The 13,174-nt window shown below is 46.8% G+C and overlaps 1 protein-coding gene across 1 annotated transcript; it reads left to right on the top strand.

Moving 5' to 3' along the window:
• The first annotated feature begins 109 nt into the window (after window positions 1–109).
• On the top strand, window positions 110–13,058 carry ZNF140 (zinc finger protein 140). Its single transcript, XM_033098044.1, has 5 exons — window positions 110–233; window positions 573–626; window positions 2,633–2,759; window positions 2,994–3,089; window positions 10,841–13,058. Exons 2-5 carry the CDS (start codon window positions 618–620, stop codon window positions 12,004–12,006), a joined length of 1,398 nt encoding a protein of 465 aa, XP_032953935.1. The 5' UTR covers window positions 110–233; window positions 573–617; the 3' UTR covers window positions 12,007–13,058.
• The last annotated feature ends 116 nt before the right edge of the window (window positions 13,059–13,174 follow it).

Raw genomic sequence — 13,174 nt, 5'->3', positions numbered from 1 at the left:
GGTGAGGCCCCGGTGGATCCTGGGAAGTGTAGTTGTGTGAGGCTCGCGGTCCCTGCGCTGGTGCTATGCGCGCGGGTCTTTCTGGGAGTTGTAGTGTGTGAGGGGGAGCCTTCTTCCCACGCGCGCCGAGCCCCGGTGGATCCTGGGAAGTACAGCTGTGTGGGGCCCGCGGCCTTCTCCAGGGGCCGGGTCGCTGCAGCGGGGACCCTGGATGCAACGCCGAGAATTCGGAGGTAGGTAAAGCGGCCCACCCCGCCCTCACCGGGATCCCCGCCGGGCGGCCCAGTCGATGACTCGGTCCGGATCTCCGGACACTGCGCCCGACCTGCCCAAATCGCAGAGGAAGCGCGCCGGCCCGTGACCCCCGTTAAAGCGGGAGGTGCCGGAGCTGTAGGCCAGGCCAGGCTCCCCGGAGCCCACGCCGTGGCAGGAAGGGAGTTCCCCCGGGCGTCCCGGGCACTTCTGGGTTCCCTGTCCCCGTGTGACGCGGCCGGTGGTTGCGGGGCGACGGTCTCGCAGTACGGGGACCCGGCCGTCCGTCGGGCTCAGGGCCCCTCCTCCTCTCCTGCCAGCTCTCCCGGTTCACCGTCCAGGTCTCCTCGCTGCGCGCGGGAGCCATGTCGCAGGTAAGCTGGTGTTTCCTTTCTTCTTCCTAAATGAGGCTGTGACTTCAGTACGTGCTTGAGAACATGGGCTTGTTTCGGTCCTGAAACTTAAGCCGGCAGAACCCCGGGACCCTCCGGGTCGCCCCCTGCAGGCGCTTGTTCCCAGGAAGGTGCGAGGGGCTGGCACGCAGCCGCTGCGATGTGCGGTTCTGACCCGCGGGTGTGTTCGGGGTTGGAGGCCGGGCGCCAGCCACGGTGCCGCCTGCGCTTCCCCTGGTGTCACGACGAGAGGCGCTGCGCTGTGTCTTGCTCCAGCTGCCCCGCGCTGTTTCCTGTTGTTGTTGAGCATTCACTTTCCGCACTTTTACCAGTGGTGTCAGAGTGGATCCCTGGACCAGCAGGGTCGGCATCAGCTGAGAATGTACTAGAAATGTATGTTCAGGAGCCCTACCCCAAACCTCCTAAACCAGAAACTGGTGTGGGGTTCAGCAGTGTGTTTTAACAGCCCCTCCCAGTGGCTGCAATGCATGACTCATCCTGGGTCCTGGGGATGCAGCAGTGAGTAAAACAAAATCTCCAAACTCACAGAGCTCATTTTCAGACTTGACATTAACTTTATCTAGCAAAGAACACTGACCATTTTTGTTTCGGTCGTGGCTAAATGCCTGGCTGGCAGTTGTGCTTCACAAAAGTGGGGGAGAAGAAAGCTAGTCCAAATTCGTCCCTGTTTTTAGTTCCACTTCTCTGTCCTTTTTGTCATGCTTCTCTCGAAACCCAGGGGCTCTCCAACTTTTGCTGGGGAGTCCAGTTTCTACCTGGGCTGCAAAACCCACTGTTGACTCAGGGAAACAGCTCCGTCCTTAGTTTGTCAATAATCTTTTATTACTTACAAAATATATATATATATTTTTTAAGATTTTATTGGGGAAGGGGAACAGGACTTTATTGGGGAACAGTGTGTACTTCCAGGCTTTTTTTTTTTTTTTCCCAAATCAAATTGTCCTTTCAATCTTAGTTGTGGAGGGTGCCGTTCAGCTTCATGTTGTTCTCCTTTCAGTCTTAGTTGTGGAGGGCGCAGCTCAGCTCCAGGTCCAGTTGCCGTTGCTAGTTGCAGGGGGCACAGCCCACCATCTCTTGTGGGACTCGAGGAGTTGAACAGGCAACCTTGAGATTGAGAGCCCACTGGCCCATGTTGGAATCGAACCGGCAGCCTTCGGAGTTAGGAGCATGGAGCTCTAACCGCCTGAGCCGCGGGCCAGCCCCTTACAAAATGTTTTTAACTAAAATGTAACTCTGCCATATATTTGTGGCTGTTACTAGTTTGGGACCTTTTAGAATTCCTTTCAATACCTAACTGTTCCATGGATCGCTCAAGTGGTGCAAACCAGGCCGTCAATAGGGGCTTGTTCTCCCAATCCCCAGGGAGACGCTCTACGTTCCATTTGCAGGCGTGACATTTCCTCGTGGGGGGGGGGGTCCTTGTACATTACTGCTTACTCTCCTTGTGACACAGCTAAAATTGCTTCCAGGTGCCACAGCTGTGTCTTCAGGAATGCAATACACTTGAGAGTATTTGCCTCATTTCCAGGGTGCTGCTGCTCTCTGCTGCAGCCAGTTGTTACTACGAAGCCATTCTTGCCCAATCATGTTAACATAGGCTGATATTAAGGAAAACATTCATTGCCTGTTAAACACAAAGGAATTGCCTGGACTGTTTACAAAGTGCTGTATTTACAACCACAGGCAGAAATCCATGCTGTTCACATGTGTGATCCTTTACCTTTCACAGAATTGGAAATTGTCTCAGGGCACATGCCATACATTTTTTTTTCTCCTTTTTTCATTACACAACAAAACAGAACAGCTGAGCTCTTAGTTATACTCTTAATGATGACTCAGAATTCTGAAAATTCCCATTCCACTATGTGTACACACTGCCCACCCTCCACAGTGGGACTCATTTCACTCCTGGATGTGGGCCTTTCGGAGCATAGGCGCTGCGTGTGCAGACGTGTGTGTCATTTCAGGGCTCGGTAACTTTCAGAGATGTGGCCGTAGACTTCTCCCAGGAGGAGTGGGAGTGGCTTCAGCCAGCTCAGAGGGACCTGTACCGACATGTGATGCTGGAGAACTATGACCACCTGGTCTCACTGGGTAAGTCTTCTTTGTCTCACCTCAGTCCGCACTGGACCATTAGTGTGGCTGTTGTGAATCTTGATTGATCATCTGGCCGAATATTCCCAAGGGAGGTGGGTTATTTTATTTTTAACCTGTGTTAAGATGGGGATCATAACTCCACCTAATCTTGAGACATCTTTCATATTTACATTGACATTTCTTTTAATGGTCCCTCTTTTCTGAGGATTCAATTTCATTTTCTGCAAGCAGGTCTTACCATTTCTAAGCCAGATGTGGTCTCCTTGTTGGAGCAAAGAAAAGAGCCCTGGCTGCAGAGAGGAGATGGCAGAAGAGACCTGTTTTCAGGTGAGCGAGTTAGAAGCTGGTGGGGAAAATTTTTTACACAATCACCCAACTAGTCAGTGAGAAAGCAGCATGTTTTTATGTTGGTTGCAAAGTTTTTCCTAAAAGATACAAGAGATGTAGAGACCGAGTCTTGCCCACAGCTCCACACGGCACCACCTGGCAGTCTGCCTCTCCTCCACTCCTCACAGGCTTTCCTCCCATTGTCACTCTGTCTGGGCTCTGAATGTCAGTCCTTTTGATTTCTCCTCCCTTTCTTTCTTGAAATCATTGTTTCTGTTGCCTAAATTGAAAGGTATGTGTTTGTTCTTTATAGTGCTGTCCTGATTGACCAACTTGGGAAGACTGAATCACGACTCTTTAGTTCATTGATGGGCTTACTCATTCTCTCGTATATTCTCTTAACAATATTTATTGAATTTTAATCTTCAGATGTTTCCTTCAGTGCTACTGAGAGTAGAAGGCACTCAAAAGTGTAATAACCATCAAGGCAGCCGTGGCCTAGCGAGATAAAATGGGTCTGTAAATGACTTCAGTCGCCGTCCTCAGATGGGCAGTTTAGCAATGAGGAAAAAGGCATTTCCCATTGGTGTTTCAGGCCTGGGTAATTGCAGAGGCACAGCGGTAACAGGAACGTGAAAGACAGGAGGGAACTGGCTTTGGAGAAAAGGCGATGAGTTAGTGTGAGATGCGTGTGGTGTGAGTAGAGGATGTTATTTCTGAGTGAAGGTTTGCAGCAGGCTGTTGGAATACATCTTAGAAAAAGTTGAGATTGGAGATCTGCATGTGGATCTTAGATTCAGAAGCGGCTGTGGAAGGCGGAGATGCACTGAGGAGCTCAGCAAGGTTTCTCCTTACGGAGTACAGTTGTGGTGCCCTTTACAGAGAGAGACGGCTGTGCCCCGCCCTTGGGAGCTGTGCCACAGTTGTTCTGTGCAGCCCAGCGGGCAGCGTCACCAACAGTCCCCGACGTTCCAGGGGGGTGGGGGGTGTACCGAGTGGTTCTGTGGCTCTCACAGGATTGCTTACCTTCCCAGAAGCGGCTCGGAAAGGCCGACGAGGCAGCACAAGTGCTGGGGAAGCAGGCTGAGGAGGTTGGGGCTGGAATGCCTCGCTCTACAGAGACCGTAGGGAGGCTGAGGAGGACAGGGACAGAAAGCGCTGAGGTTGCCGAAGGCGTAGGGTGGCACAGAGGCAGGACACGTCTTCATGTAAGTACTAGCTAAAGCAGTGTCCCTTTGTAAATGTTTGAAAAATAATAGGACTATGGAGGGGAAGTGAGGTGACGAGCTCCGCGGGAAGGTGGCCTCCCCGTTAGCTTTGGTGTGTTCCTCCCAGTGCGTGCTGGCAGGTGAACTGTCACACAGACGGACAGAATGCATACAACACAGGTGTGCCGCTTGAGGAATTACTGTGACACACGCGTGTCACTAGCTGCTGCTCGGCTCCGGAAGCGGAACCCCGCCGGGTCCCTAAGAGCGTCCTGTGCACTCCCCCCCACCCCGCCCCCATCTCGTCCTTTGATGGCAGTAACTTCCTCGGTTTGCATTACAGCTTTGGTAACTGTTTCTAAGCACTAGTTCAGGTTTGTTTGTGGACTTTATGTATGGAGCGCATGACATACGTATACATTGTGATTTCCCTGAAAATTATTTTAAGATGAATGCATTTTGCATATGACTCTCCTAGTGTGTTTCATTGTACAGCGAGTGCTCCCCAGCTTGTGCATCGCTGCCCAGGGCTCCCCACTCGCCTGCCGACCGGCTGCGTCCTGTCCTGCCTTGCACGGTTCCCCGTGCATGTACCCAGGGCCTGAACTGCTGGGTCAGGGGGATGCCCCTCCTCCCCACCTTTAGCTGGTGCCGGAGGGTTCTCCAGGTGCTGTACTGACTTGCATTCCCACAAACATCGTAAGTGGGGTCCCCTGGCTCCCTGAACTCACCAGCGCCCGGTGCCTCTAGGTAGCATGGTAGTCACCCGCCAGAAGAGCAGTGCCAGCCTATGTGGCCCAAACGTCTTTCCCTGGTGGCCTAGTTGCTGGAGCCCTGTCACGTGGTCCCTCCTTGGTGAGGAGCCTCGGGAAGGTTTCTGTTCACTTCTCTGTTGGATTCTCTTACTGATTTGTAGGAGTTACCTATTTTGGATACAAATCCTTTGTTACTCATATTCATTGCAGATACTTTCTGTCATGTGCTTACTTTTCCCCCTTAATAACCTCTTTTGATGAATAGAAATTCTTAATTTTAGTGTAGTCAGATTTATCAGTCTTTTCCTTTTAGGGTAGTAATTTTTTGGCCTGTTTAAGAAATCTTTCCCCACCATGAGTTATGATAAGGACCTTTTCCTAGATTTTGTGTTTTAAAAACCTGGTCATTTTGCTGTGAGTTAGTGGTCAGTTTCATGTCTTCTGTTGCACATGCAGTTACCGGGCTGCCATTTATTGACATGTCTGTCCATTTTGTCCTAAGTTAAATGTCAATTTTCGTGCATGTTTCTGGGTTCTCTATTCTTCTCTGTTAGTCTGTTTTCTATCTTTGCATAAATCTGTATAGACTTAGTTATAAATTTAGTAATGGATGACATTTTTCTGTACTTGCCTCTCCCCACCTGTTTTTGCTGAATAATTTAAAGTAAATCACTGATATCTTGACATTAGTGAAATATTCTCACTGCACAGTAGTTCACTATCATGTATAAAGTATGGGAATATTTTCTACTTAATTGAAATATCATTTTCACACTCAAAATAACAGTTTTGTCTAATATTTCCTTAATGCACTGTCCATATAGAAATTCCCCATAAATGCTTTACAGTCGGTTGTCTTTCCCCTGCGGGATGATGACATTTCCCTGTTTTTCTGTGTGCTGTATACTTTTGGATTGTAACCTCTTCATTTGGATGTTTTAAGACCTTGGGTCTTGTTTGAATCTCTTGAGATGATACTTTATTTAAGCAGGCTGTCGATTGAATACATTGAGGCCACAAGTCTAACCTGTCTTCTCTGTGTGGTTCCAAGGACATTCCGTTGTGTACATTGTATCATCCCACAGGTGCCTCCTGGCGGCCTTCGTGGAACTTGGGCAGTGGGTCCGCTTCTTCAGTTCTCACAGGCTTTAGTTTGCTACTTGGTCAGGTCCAGGCCTGCACAAGTCGAGTGGACCCAGGATTGTACCCAACTTGGAGGGATCACCTCCTTGGCTCCCATCTTCACAGATTCCCCTTGTTGGCTCCTAGGGCCTGCCTTTTAGTTTTTCTGGACAGAAAGCCAGACCTTTAGTGTCCCATCCCCCACCATACACACACATACACACACATACTGCTGTGCACTTCCTGCAGCTGTGTCCGCCTGTGCAGCAAGGGACAGAGAAAGAGGAAACAATGGCTGCTGCCCCTATGCTCTTGGGACCATAGACTCCTGCCGAGAGAAGGGTTACCCTGCTTTGGCGTTTCAGTTGCCTGGATGCCCCTGTTGCTACAGATGCTTTAGGGCCGGCCAGGCCAGGCAGGAGAGACTGGGAAATGAACGCAGAAAGGAAGATTTCTCTGACCATGCGGACTGCCGATCCGCCCCTCAGATCAGAACGCACTTGGGCACCCTTCTGGCGTTCAGGATGCCTTTGAGTTTAGGCCTGGAGAAACTGGAGGAGGAAAATCCCAGCAACTCGCCGGCAGGTCAGCGTTGCTTTGAGTTCTGTTTTCCCTCCCCAGTCAGCTTGCCACCACTTACATTTTAGTCCTCAGATGGCTGCTCTGTGCTTCTCGTCGTCCAGCTGTCATCGCATTCAGCGGGACAGATGGGCTGGAGTGTACTCACTCCTTCTTGATGGGATGAGCCACTCAGCGTCTATTTTATGAGTAAAAAAGCAAGCAAAGTTACAGCGTGTAGAAAGACCATACTACGAAAATGAAGATAGGCGGTTCAGACTAGATTGAGCAGACGTCTAGAGTAAGGGGAAGGGGTGTGAATGAGGGGCGGTCAGGGGAAGCGCTGGGCACATCAGGTGGGGGCTTTGCCAGTCATGTTAATGGACTTAGACTTCATTCCTGGGCTAAGGCGAGATCACCGAGACTCGGCAGGAAGCGTTGTGGGATCGTTCTAGCCACAGTTTGTAAGACAGATTTGTTTGAAGCAAGACCAGGAAAAGGGCTACCATTTCAAGTGGTTGTTGTAACCTGGTGTGGATATAATCACCTGAACCATGTGGGATCCCGGTTATGGAAGGAGATGGACCGATGGGTCCACCTGTCAGGGACGGAAGGGCCAGGGACCCAGAGGACCTGCTGGGAGACTGGGTAAGAGCCATGAAGATGGAGGCGTCGCGATCGACACCACTCTTCCTGTTGGTGTTACTGTTATTTCCTTAAGCAAGGGATGAACACGTGTGCAGGGCAGGGAAGAGTGTATGAATTAGTAATGGATTGAGCTTTGGGGTTCTGTGGTTTACCTCAGTATGTGAATGCCGGGGGAACTGACAATCTTGAGGGGGATATCCCCGCGCTGCTCAAGTTTTAGTTACGTGGAGATTCTAAAACATTCCCAGGGCCCACTCCAGAAATTTTAAGTCATTATAGGGCTGAACTCAAGGATTTGTATTTTAACAAGCTCCCAGATGATGCTGAGGCTGAGCTGAAATACGCATTTAGGCTTCTTAAAACTGTATAAAATGCCTGTATGCCTATTGTGCAATTTATTCTTAAGCAAACTCTTCCCTAATGCGTTTTCTAACAAGTTCCAAACTGACTGAAAAGTAGAGTTCCCATATACTCCTGTTCCCCCATCCCTCTACTGTAAACAGCCCACATCTTGGGTTCCTGTGTTATAACCCATGAGCCCTGGTCGACATATTATCACCCAAAGTCTACCGTTTACCGTAGGTTGCACTCTTGGTTCTGTCCGTTCTGTGGGTTTGGACAAATGTATAATGACAGGTACCCACCATTATGGTGGCAGACACAGTAGTTGCACTACCCTTGAGATCCTCCGAGCTATGCCCATTAATCCCTCCTCCCTGCCACCCCTGCAACCATGATCTTTTTACTGTTTCCACAGTTCTGCCTTTTCCAGAATGTGATAGAATTGGAATCATACTGTAGCCTTTTCAGATTGGCTTCTTTCACTCAATGTTACTCATTTCAGTTTCCTTTATATCTTTTCATGGACCAAGAGCTCATTTCTTTTAGTGCTGAATAATACTCCACTCTCTGGATAGACCACAGTTTTCTTTTCCATTCTCCTGCTGAAGGATGTCTTGTTGCTTCCAAGATTTTGCAGTTACAAATACAGCTGCTATAGACATACATGTGCAGGTTTTCATGTGAACATAGGTTTTCATCCCCTTGGGTAAACAAGGAGCGTGATTGCTGGAGCGTATGATGACGATGTGTTTAGTTTTGTAAGAAATCGCCCAGCTGTTGCAAGTGGTCACACTGTTTTGCGTCCCCACCAGCCGTGACTGAGAGTTCCTGCTGTTCCACGTCTTTCCCGGCGTGTGATATGGTTAGTGGATTGGATTTTGCTTAGGTTGGTGGTCTTTTCCCTCTCAACACTCTCTTCTTCCTTGTGTGGTTTCAGAGAAGACACATGTAATTCTTATCTTTACTCCTATGTAGGTAAATTGTTTCCCCCCTCCAGCTTCTTCCAAGACTTTTTTATCTTTGGTTTTCTGAAGTTTGCATATATGTTTAGGTGCAGTTTATTAGACATTTGCCTTGCTTGGTGTTCTCTGAGCTTCCTGGATCTGTGGTTTGGTGTCTGACATTAATTTTGGGAAATTCTTGGTCATTATTGTTTCAAATACTGCTTCTGTTTCTTTCTTTCCCTTTTGGTATTCCTATTACATGCATGTTACACCATTTGTGGTTATCCCACAGTTCTTGGTTTTCTAGTTTTCTTCATCTTATTTCTCTTTGCTTTCCACTTTTGGAAGTTTCCATTGAGATATTATCCTCTAGCACAGAGACTTGTTCCTCAGACAAGTCCAGATTGCGCATGAGCCTATCAAACGCATTCTTTATCTGTTGCAGTGGATTTTTACGTCTCGTCTCTGATCTTTTATACACTTTTTACTCTAAATATAATGAACTTTTGTTTCTTATAGCACTATTGTTTTCTTCTGTGTCCTCTTAGTCTCCCTTTTTCTATTCTTAGCTCTTGAAGAGAATTATTCAGTTTATATCCCCAAGGTTCTTAGTGAGGTACTCAGTAGATATGGGATTGGTTTACAGAAGAACGAGGAGAGTAATTTAAGATTTTCCCCTTTATTGAGACAATTGTTTTCTTAACAGCTAGTTCACTGCATCCCTTATCCTGACTTTTCATTTTTATGTGCCTGCCATATGGTTATAGATCTTGGTTCATTGCTTAGATACATATTAAAGAAATATTTATTTTTTCCCTAGAAGCTTACAGTGATAATAGAAGATAGCATTCCCCCAAAACAAATGTCAAAGTGCGTTTTTGAGAAAAATGAAATTTTTGATGTATAATTTGGAAATAATTTTAAAGTTGCAAGAATAGTACCGAGAGTACTCATATGTCCTTACATTCACCTATTGTGAATTTTTTGCCCCATTTGTTTTATCTTTTGGTATATGATTTTTTTCCCCTGGAAACACTTGAGCATAAGTTGTGCACATCATGGCCTTTCACTCCCTACATATTTCCTAATAATAAGGGTGTGAGAGAATATCTATCTATAGGTATGTAGGTAGATAGATATAGATGTACACATATATTTTTTAATTGGGGAATATTGGGGGACGGTGTGTTTCTCCAGGGCCCATCAGCTCCAAGTCAAGTCATTGTCCTTCAGTCTAGTTGTGGAGGGTGCAGCTCAGCTCCAAGTCCAGTTGCCGTTTTCAATCTCAGTTGCAGGGGGCACAGCCCACCATCCCATGCGGGAATTGCACTGGCAACCTTGTTTTTGAGAGCTCGCGCTCTAACCAACTGAGCCATCTGGCCGCCCCTCCAGAAGCTCAGCGGCCGCTCATTGTCTTCAATCTAGTTGTGGAGGGCGCAGCTCATTGGCCCACGTGGGAATCGAACCATCTACCCTGTTGTTCAGAGCTTGTGCTCTAACCAACTGAGCCATCTGGCCACCTGAGAATATATTTTTTAAAAAAAACCTTCGTATTATAAAATTCTGTTCAGAAAGGAATGATAAAGTCCCTCCTAAAATTTAGCCTGGAGAAAATCAGGAGAAAAGCCTATGTTTGTGTTTGTAAAGCATATGATAGAAAGATTGTTACACCACAGTTGAGCTCCAATAGAAGTTTGGAAAGTAGAGTGAGGATCACACAAGGTGGTTTTCAGGAAGCTTATCATCTATTTACGTAGAATAAGTCACTGTCAGATGTTCCAAAGCCCCCGAGTGAGCAGTCTGATGGTTGTGCTTGTGGTTGGTGGGCAGCATTATGAGATTTTCATTTTCACTTCATTCTTGCAGCAAATAAAGTTTAAATGGAGGTGAGGAAAACTAACAACCTATCCTTCCTAATTCCTTTTCCTCCTCATATTTCTATTTTTCGCTCACTTTTGGTTACTTACATTTAATCTTTCTCCCTATTCACCAAAATTTCTCCTCTGTTTGATGTCTTTTGCTTTGATTTCAAAGTCATGTAAGCCATGAACTAAGATTTTTTTTTCAATGTAACTCTCTCATTAAAAAAGGAAGAATGAAAAAAAAAATAAAAAAAAGGAAGAAGGACTTTTAATACAGGAAAAAAAAAATAAACATTTGCTTTGTTTTTTCAGTTTCGGAGTCAAATGGTAAGATCAGAGAGTTTTCTCTCCAAAATATCACACATGAAGATGACTCACCCCAGTATTTGATAAAGGAGAGAATTCTGATCCAAGGCCCTGAGCATTCCAGTTGTAAAGGAGGCTGGAAATGCGAGGGTGTTACTGAGATGCTGCAGAGAAATCAGGCATGTGTCAGGCAGGTGAAAGTGTCTCATCAGGAAGCCTTGTCTCAACATAGCGTCAGCTCCGTGGAGCGGCCCTATGGATGCGGTGAATGTGGGAAAACGTTCAGCCGGCGCTTTTCCCTCGTGTTACATCAGAGAACTCACACGGGAGAGAAGCCCTACATATGTAAGGAATGTGGCAAGACCTTCAGCCAGATCTCGAACCTTGTGAAACATCAGATGACACATACCGGAAAGAAACCCCATGAGTGTAAGGACTGTAGTAAAACGTTCAGTTACCTTTCGTTTCTTATTGAACATCAGAGAACACACACCGGGGAGAAGCCCTACAAGTGTCCTGAATGCGGAAAGGCCTTTAGCCGTGCCTCCAACCTCACCCGACATCAGAGAATCCACATCGGGAAGAAACAGTATGTGTGCAGGAGATGTGGGAAAGCCTTCAGCAGTGGCTCCGAGCTCATTCGCCACCAGATCACACACACTGGGGAGAAGCCATATGAGTGCATGGAATGTGGGAAGGCCTTTCGCCGATCTTCACACCTCACGCGCCATCAGAGCACCCACACCACCAAAACCCCCTACGAATGTGATGAATGTAGGAGAGCCTTCCGTTGCCACTCATTTCTTATGAAACATCAGAGAATTCACACTGGAGAGAAGCTGCATGAGTGTGACGAGTGTGGTAAAGTTTTCAGATGGCACGCATCGCTTGTACAACACAGGAAAATCCACAGTGGAGAAAAGCCCTACGCGTGCACTGAGTGTGACAGAGCCTTTAGTCGGAGCTTCTCCCTTATCCTACACCAGATAACTCACACTGGAGAGAAGCCCTACGTGTGTAAGGTGTGCAATAAGTCCTTCAGCTGGAGCTCAAACCTTGCCAAGCATCAGAGAACACACACTCTAGTGAGCCCCTATGAGTATGAAAACGTGTTTAATCACCACCCATTCCTTACGGAACACCAGGGGGTTCACACTGTAGAGAAAACTTGAGAATGTACAGGTAACAACAGTAGCAGCTAATGCCTTACTCTTACTTCAGAGCCTTATGTAAAGGTGCTGAACTGTGAAGAAGTGTGACCCATACTTGTTCAGCATCCTGGAGAAAAACGCCGGGAATATGTGGGACAGCTATTCAAGCCACTCCTTTTCTACGTGATGCCAAAATATGAGGTCAGTTATGTTGAGAAGACCATTCACCTGGGAGGATTCCTTACTCCATGTGTAAAATCTCCTGCCAGGACACGAATGCACGCCCCATACGTATGAGAAAGCTGCTAATTAGAGATCAGCTCACCCTCTGCATCTGTCATCTCAAGTAAGACAGGACACATGGGGAAGGATGCCCTTTCCTGGACACATAAAATTCAGGATGAAGCAAAGTCTTCAAACAGTGATTTGGGAATGCCTTCGTGTGCTATGCAGTATTTATTGGATTTTAGAATACTCTTCTAAGGAGAAAAACCCTGTAAATGAGCTGGATATAGGTTGACCTTCTGCACACTTTAAACCTATAGAATTATACGTGGAAAACAGTACCGTTGTAATGCGTGTGGGGAAATCTTACAGTTCCCACAAGTCATACTGGGGGAATCAGTGTGGGTGTTACTTTTTAGCAGGGGATATTTGTTTTAGCCTTTATTTTGAAAAGCAAATTCAGAGAAGAAAGCTATGAATAAATCTTTTGACTGAGAGTAAATTAATATGCACTTGAGTTTTTCCCACAGTGTACGTGATTCTGAAACTGCAGCTACCAGTGTCGACGTCAGTGCAGAGCTCTGTGCTTTTGTGGAAACACAGACGTAACAAGGGAAACCGTAGGTGTCCCAGGTGTTAGCTTTCAGACCTTCCATTTAAGGTTATGCTCACATTTACCCTTGAATCTGCCTGGACATGGCTTCCTGTCTGAAATAAGTGTGAATAAGGTCGACCACAGGAGAATATTTCTTTTGTAAGCACATATTTGTCAAAGTCAATCAGATGTTTACTTTTCATGGACACCTGCCCACTTTCTAATGTTCCAATTAAAGGTTTACATTATCTTGGAAGCATGTGACTACCTCTCTTGAGAACTTCTTTGTATCTAGTATATGTAACGTGCGATTTAGTACTTGAGTAAGAGCCTCGTTTATTTTCTTCATGTACATGTAAGTCTTTCACA

The sequence above is a fragment of the Rhinolophus ferrumequinum genome, chromosome 25, assembly GCF_004115265.2.
Source record: "Rhinolophus ferrumequinum isolate MPI-CBG mRhiFer1 chromosome 25, mRhiFer1_v1.p, whole genome shotgun sequence".
NCBI lineage: Eukaryota > Metazoa > Chordata > Mammalia > Chiroptera > Rhinolophidae > Rhinolophus > Rhinolophus ferrumequinum.
Note: the sequence above shows the minus strand (reverse complement) of the source record. Positions and strands in the feature narration are given on the sequence as shown.

What these genes read in the sequence shown, in the direction of transcription:
- ZNF140 (XM_033098044.1), top strand. An exon ending in TGACCACCTGGTCTCACTGG is followed by an intron (nt 2,760 to 2,993) that starts GTAAGTCTTCTT and finishes TTCTGCAAGCAG; the next exon opens with GTCTTACCATTTCTAAGCCA. An exon ending in CAGAAGAGACCTGTTTTCAG is followed by an intron (nt 3,090 to 10,840) that starts GTGAGCGAGTTA and finishes TTGTTTTTTCAG; the next exon opens with TTTCGGAGTCAAATGGTAAG.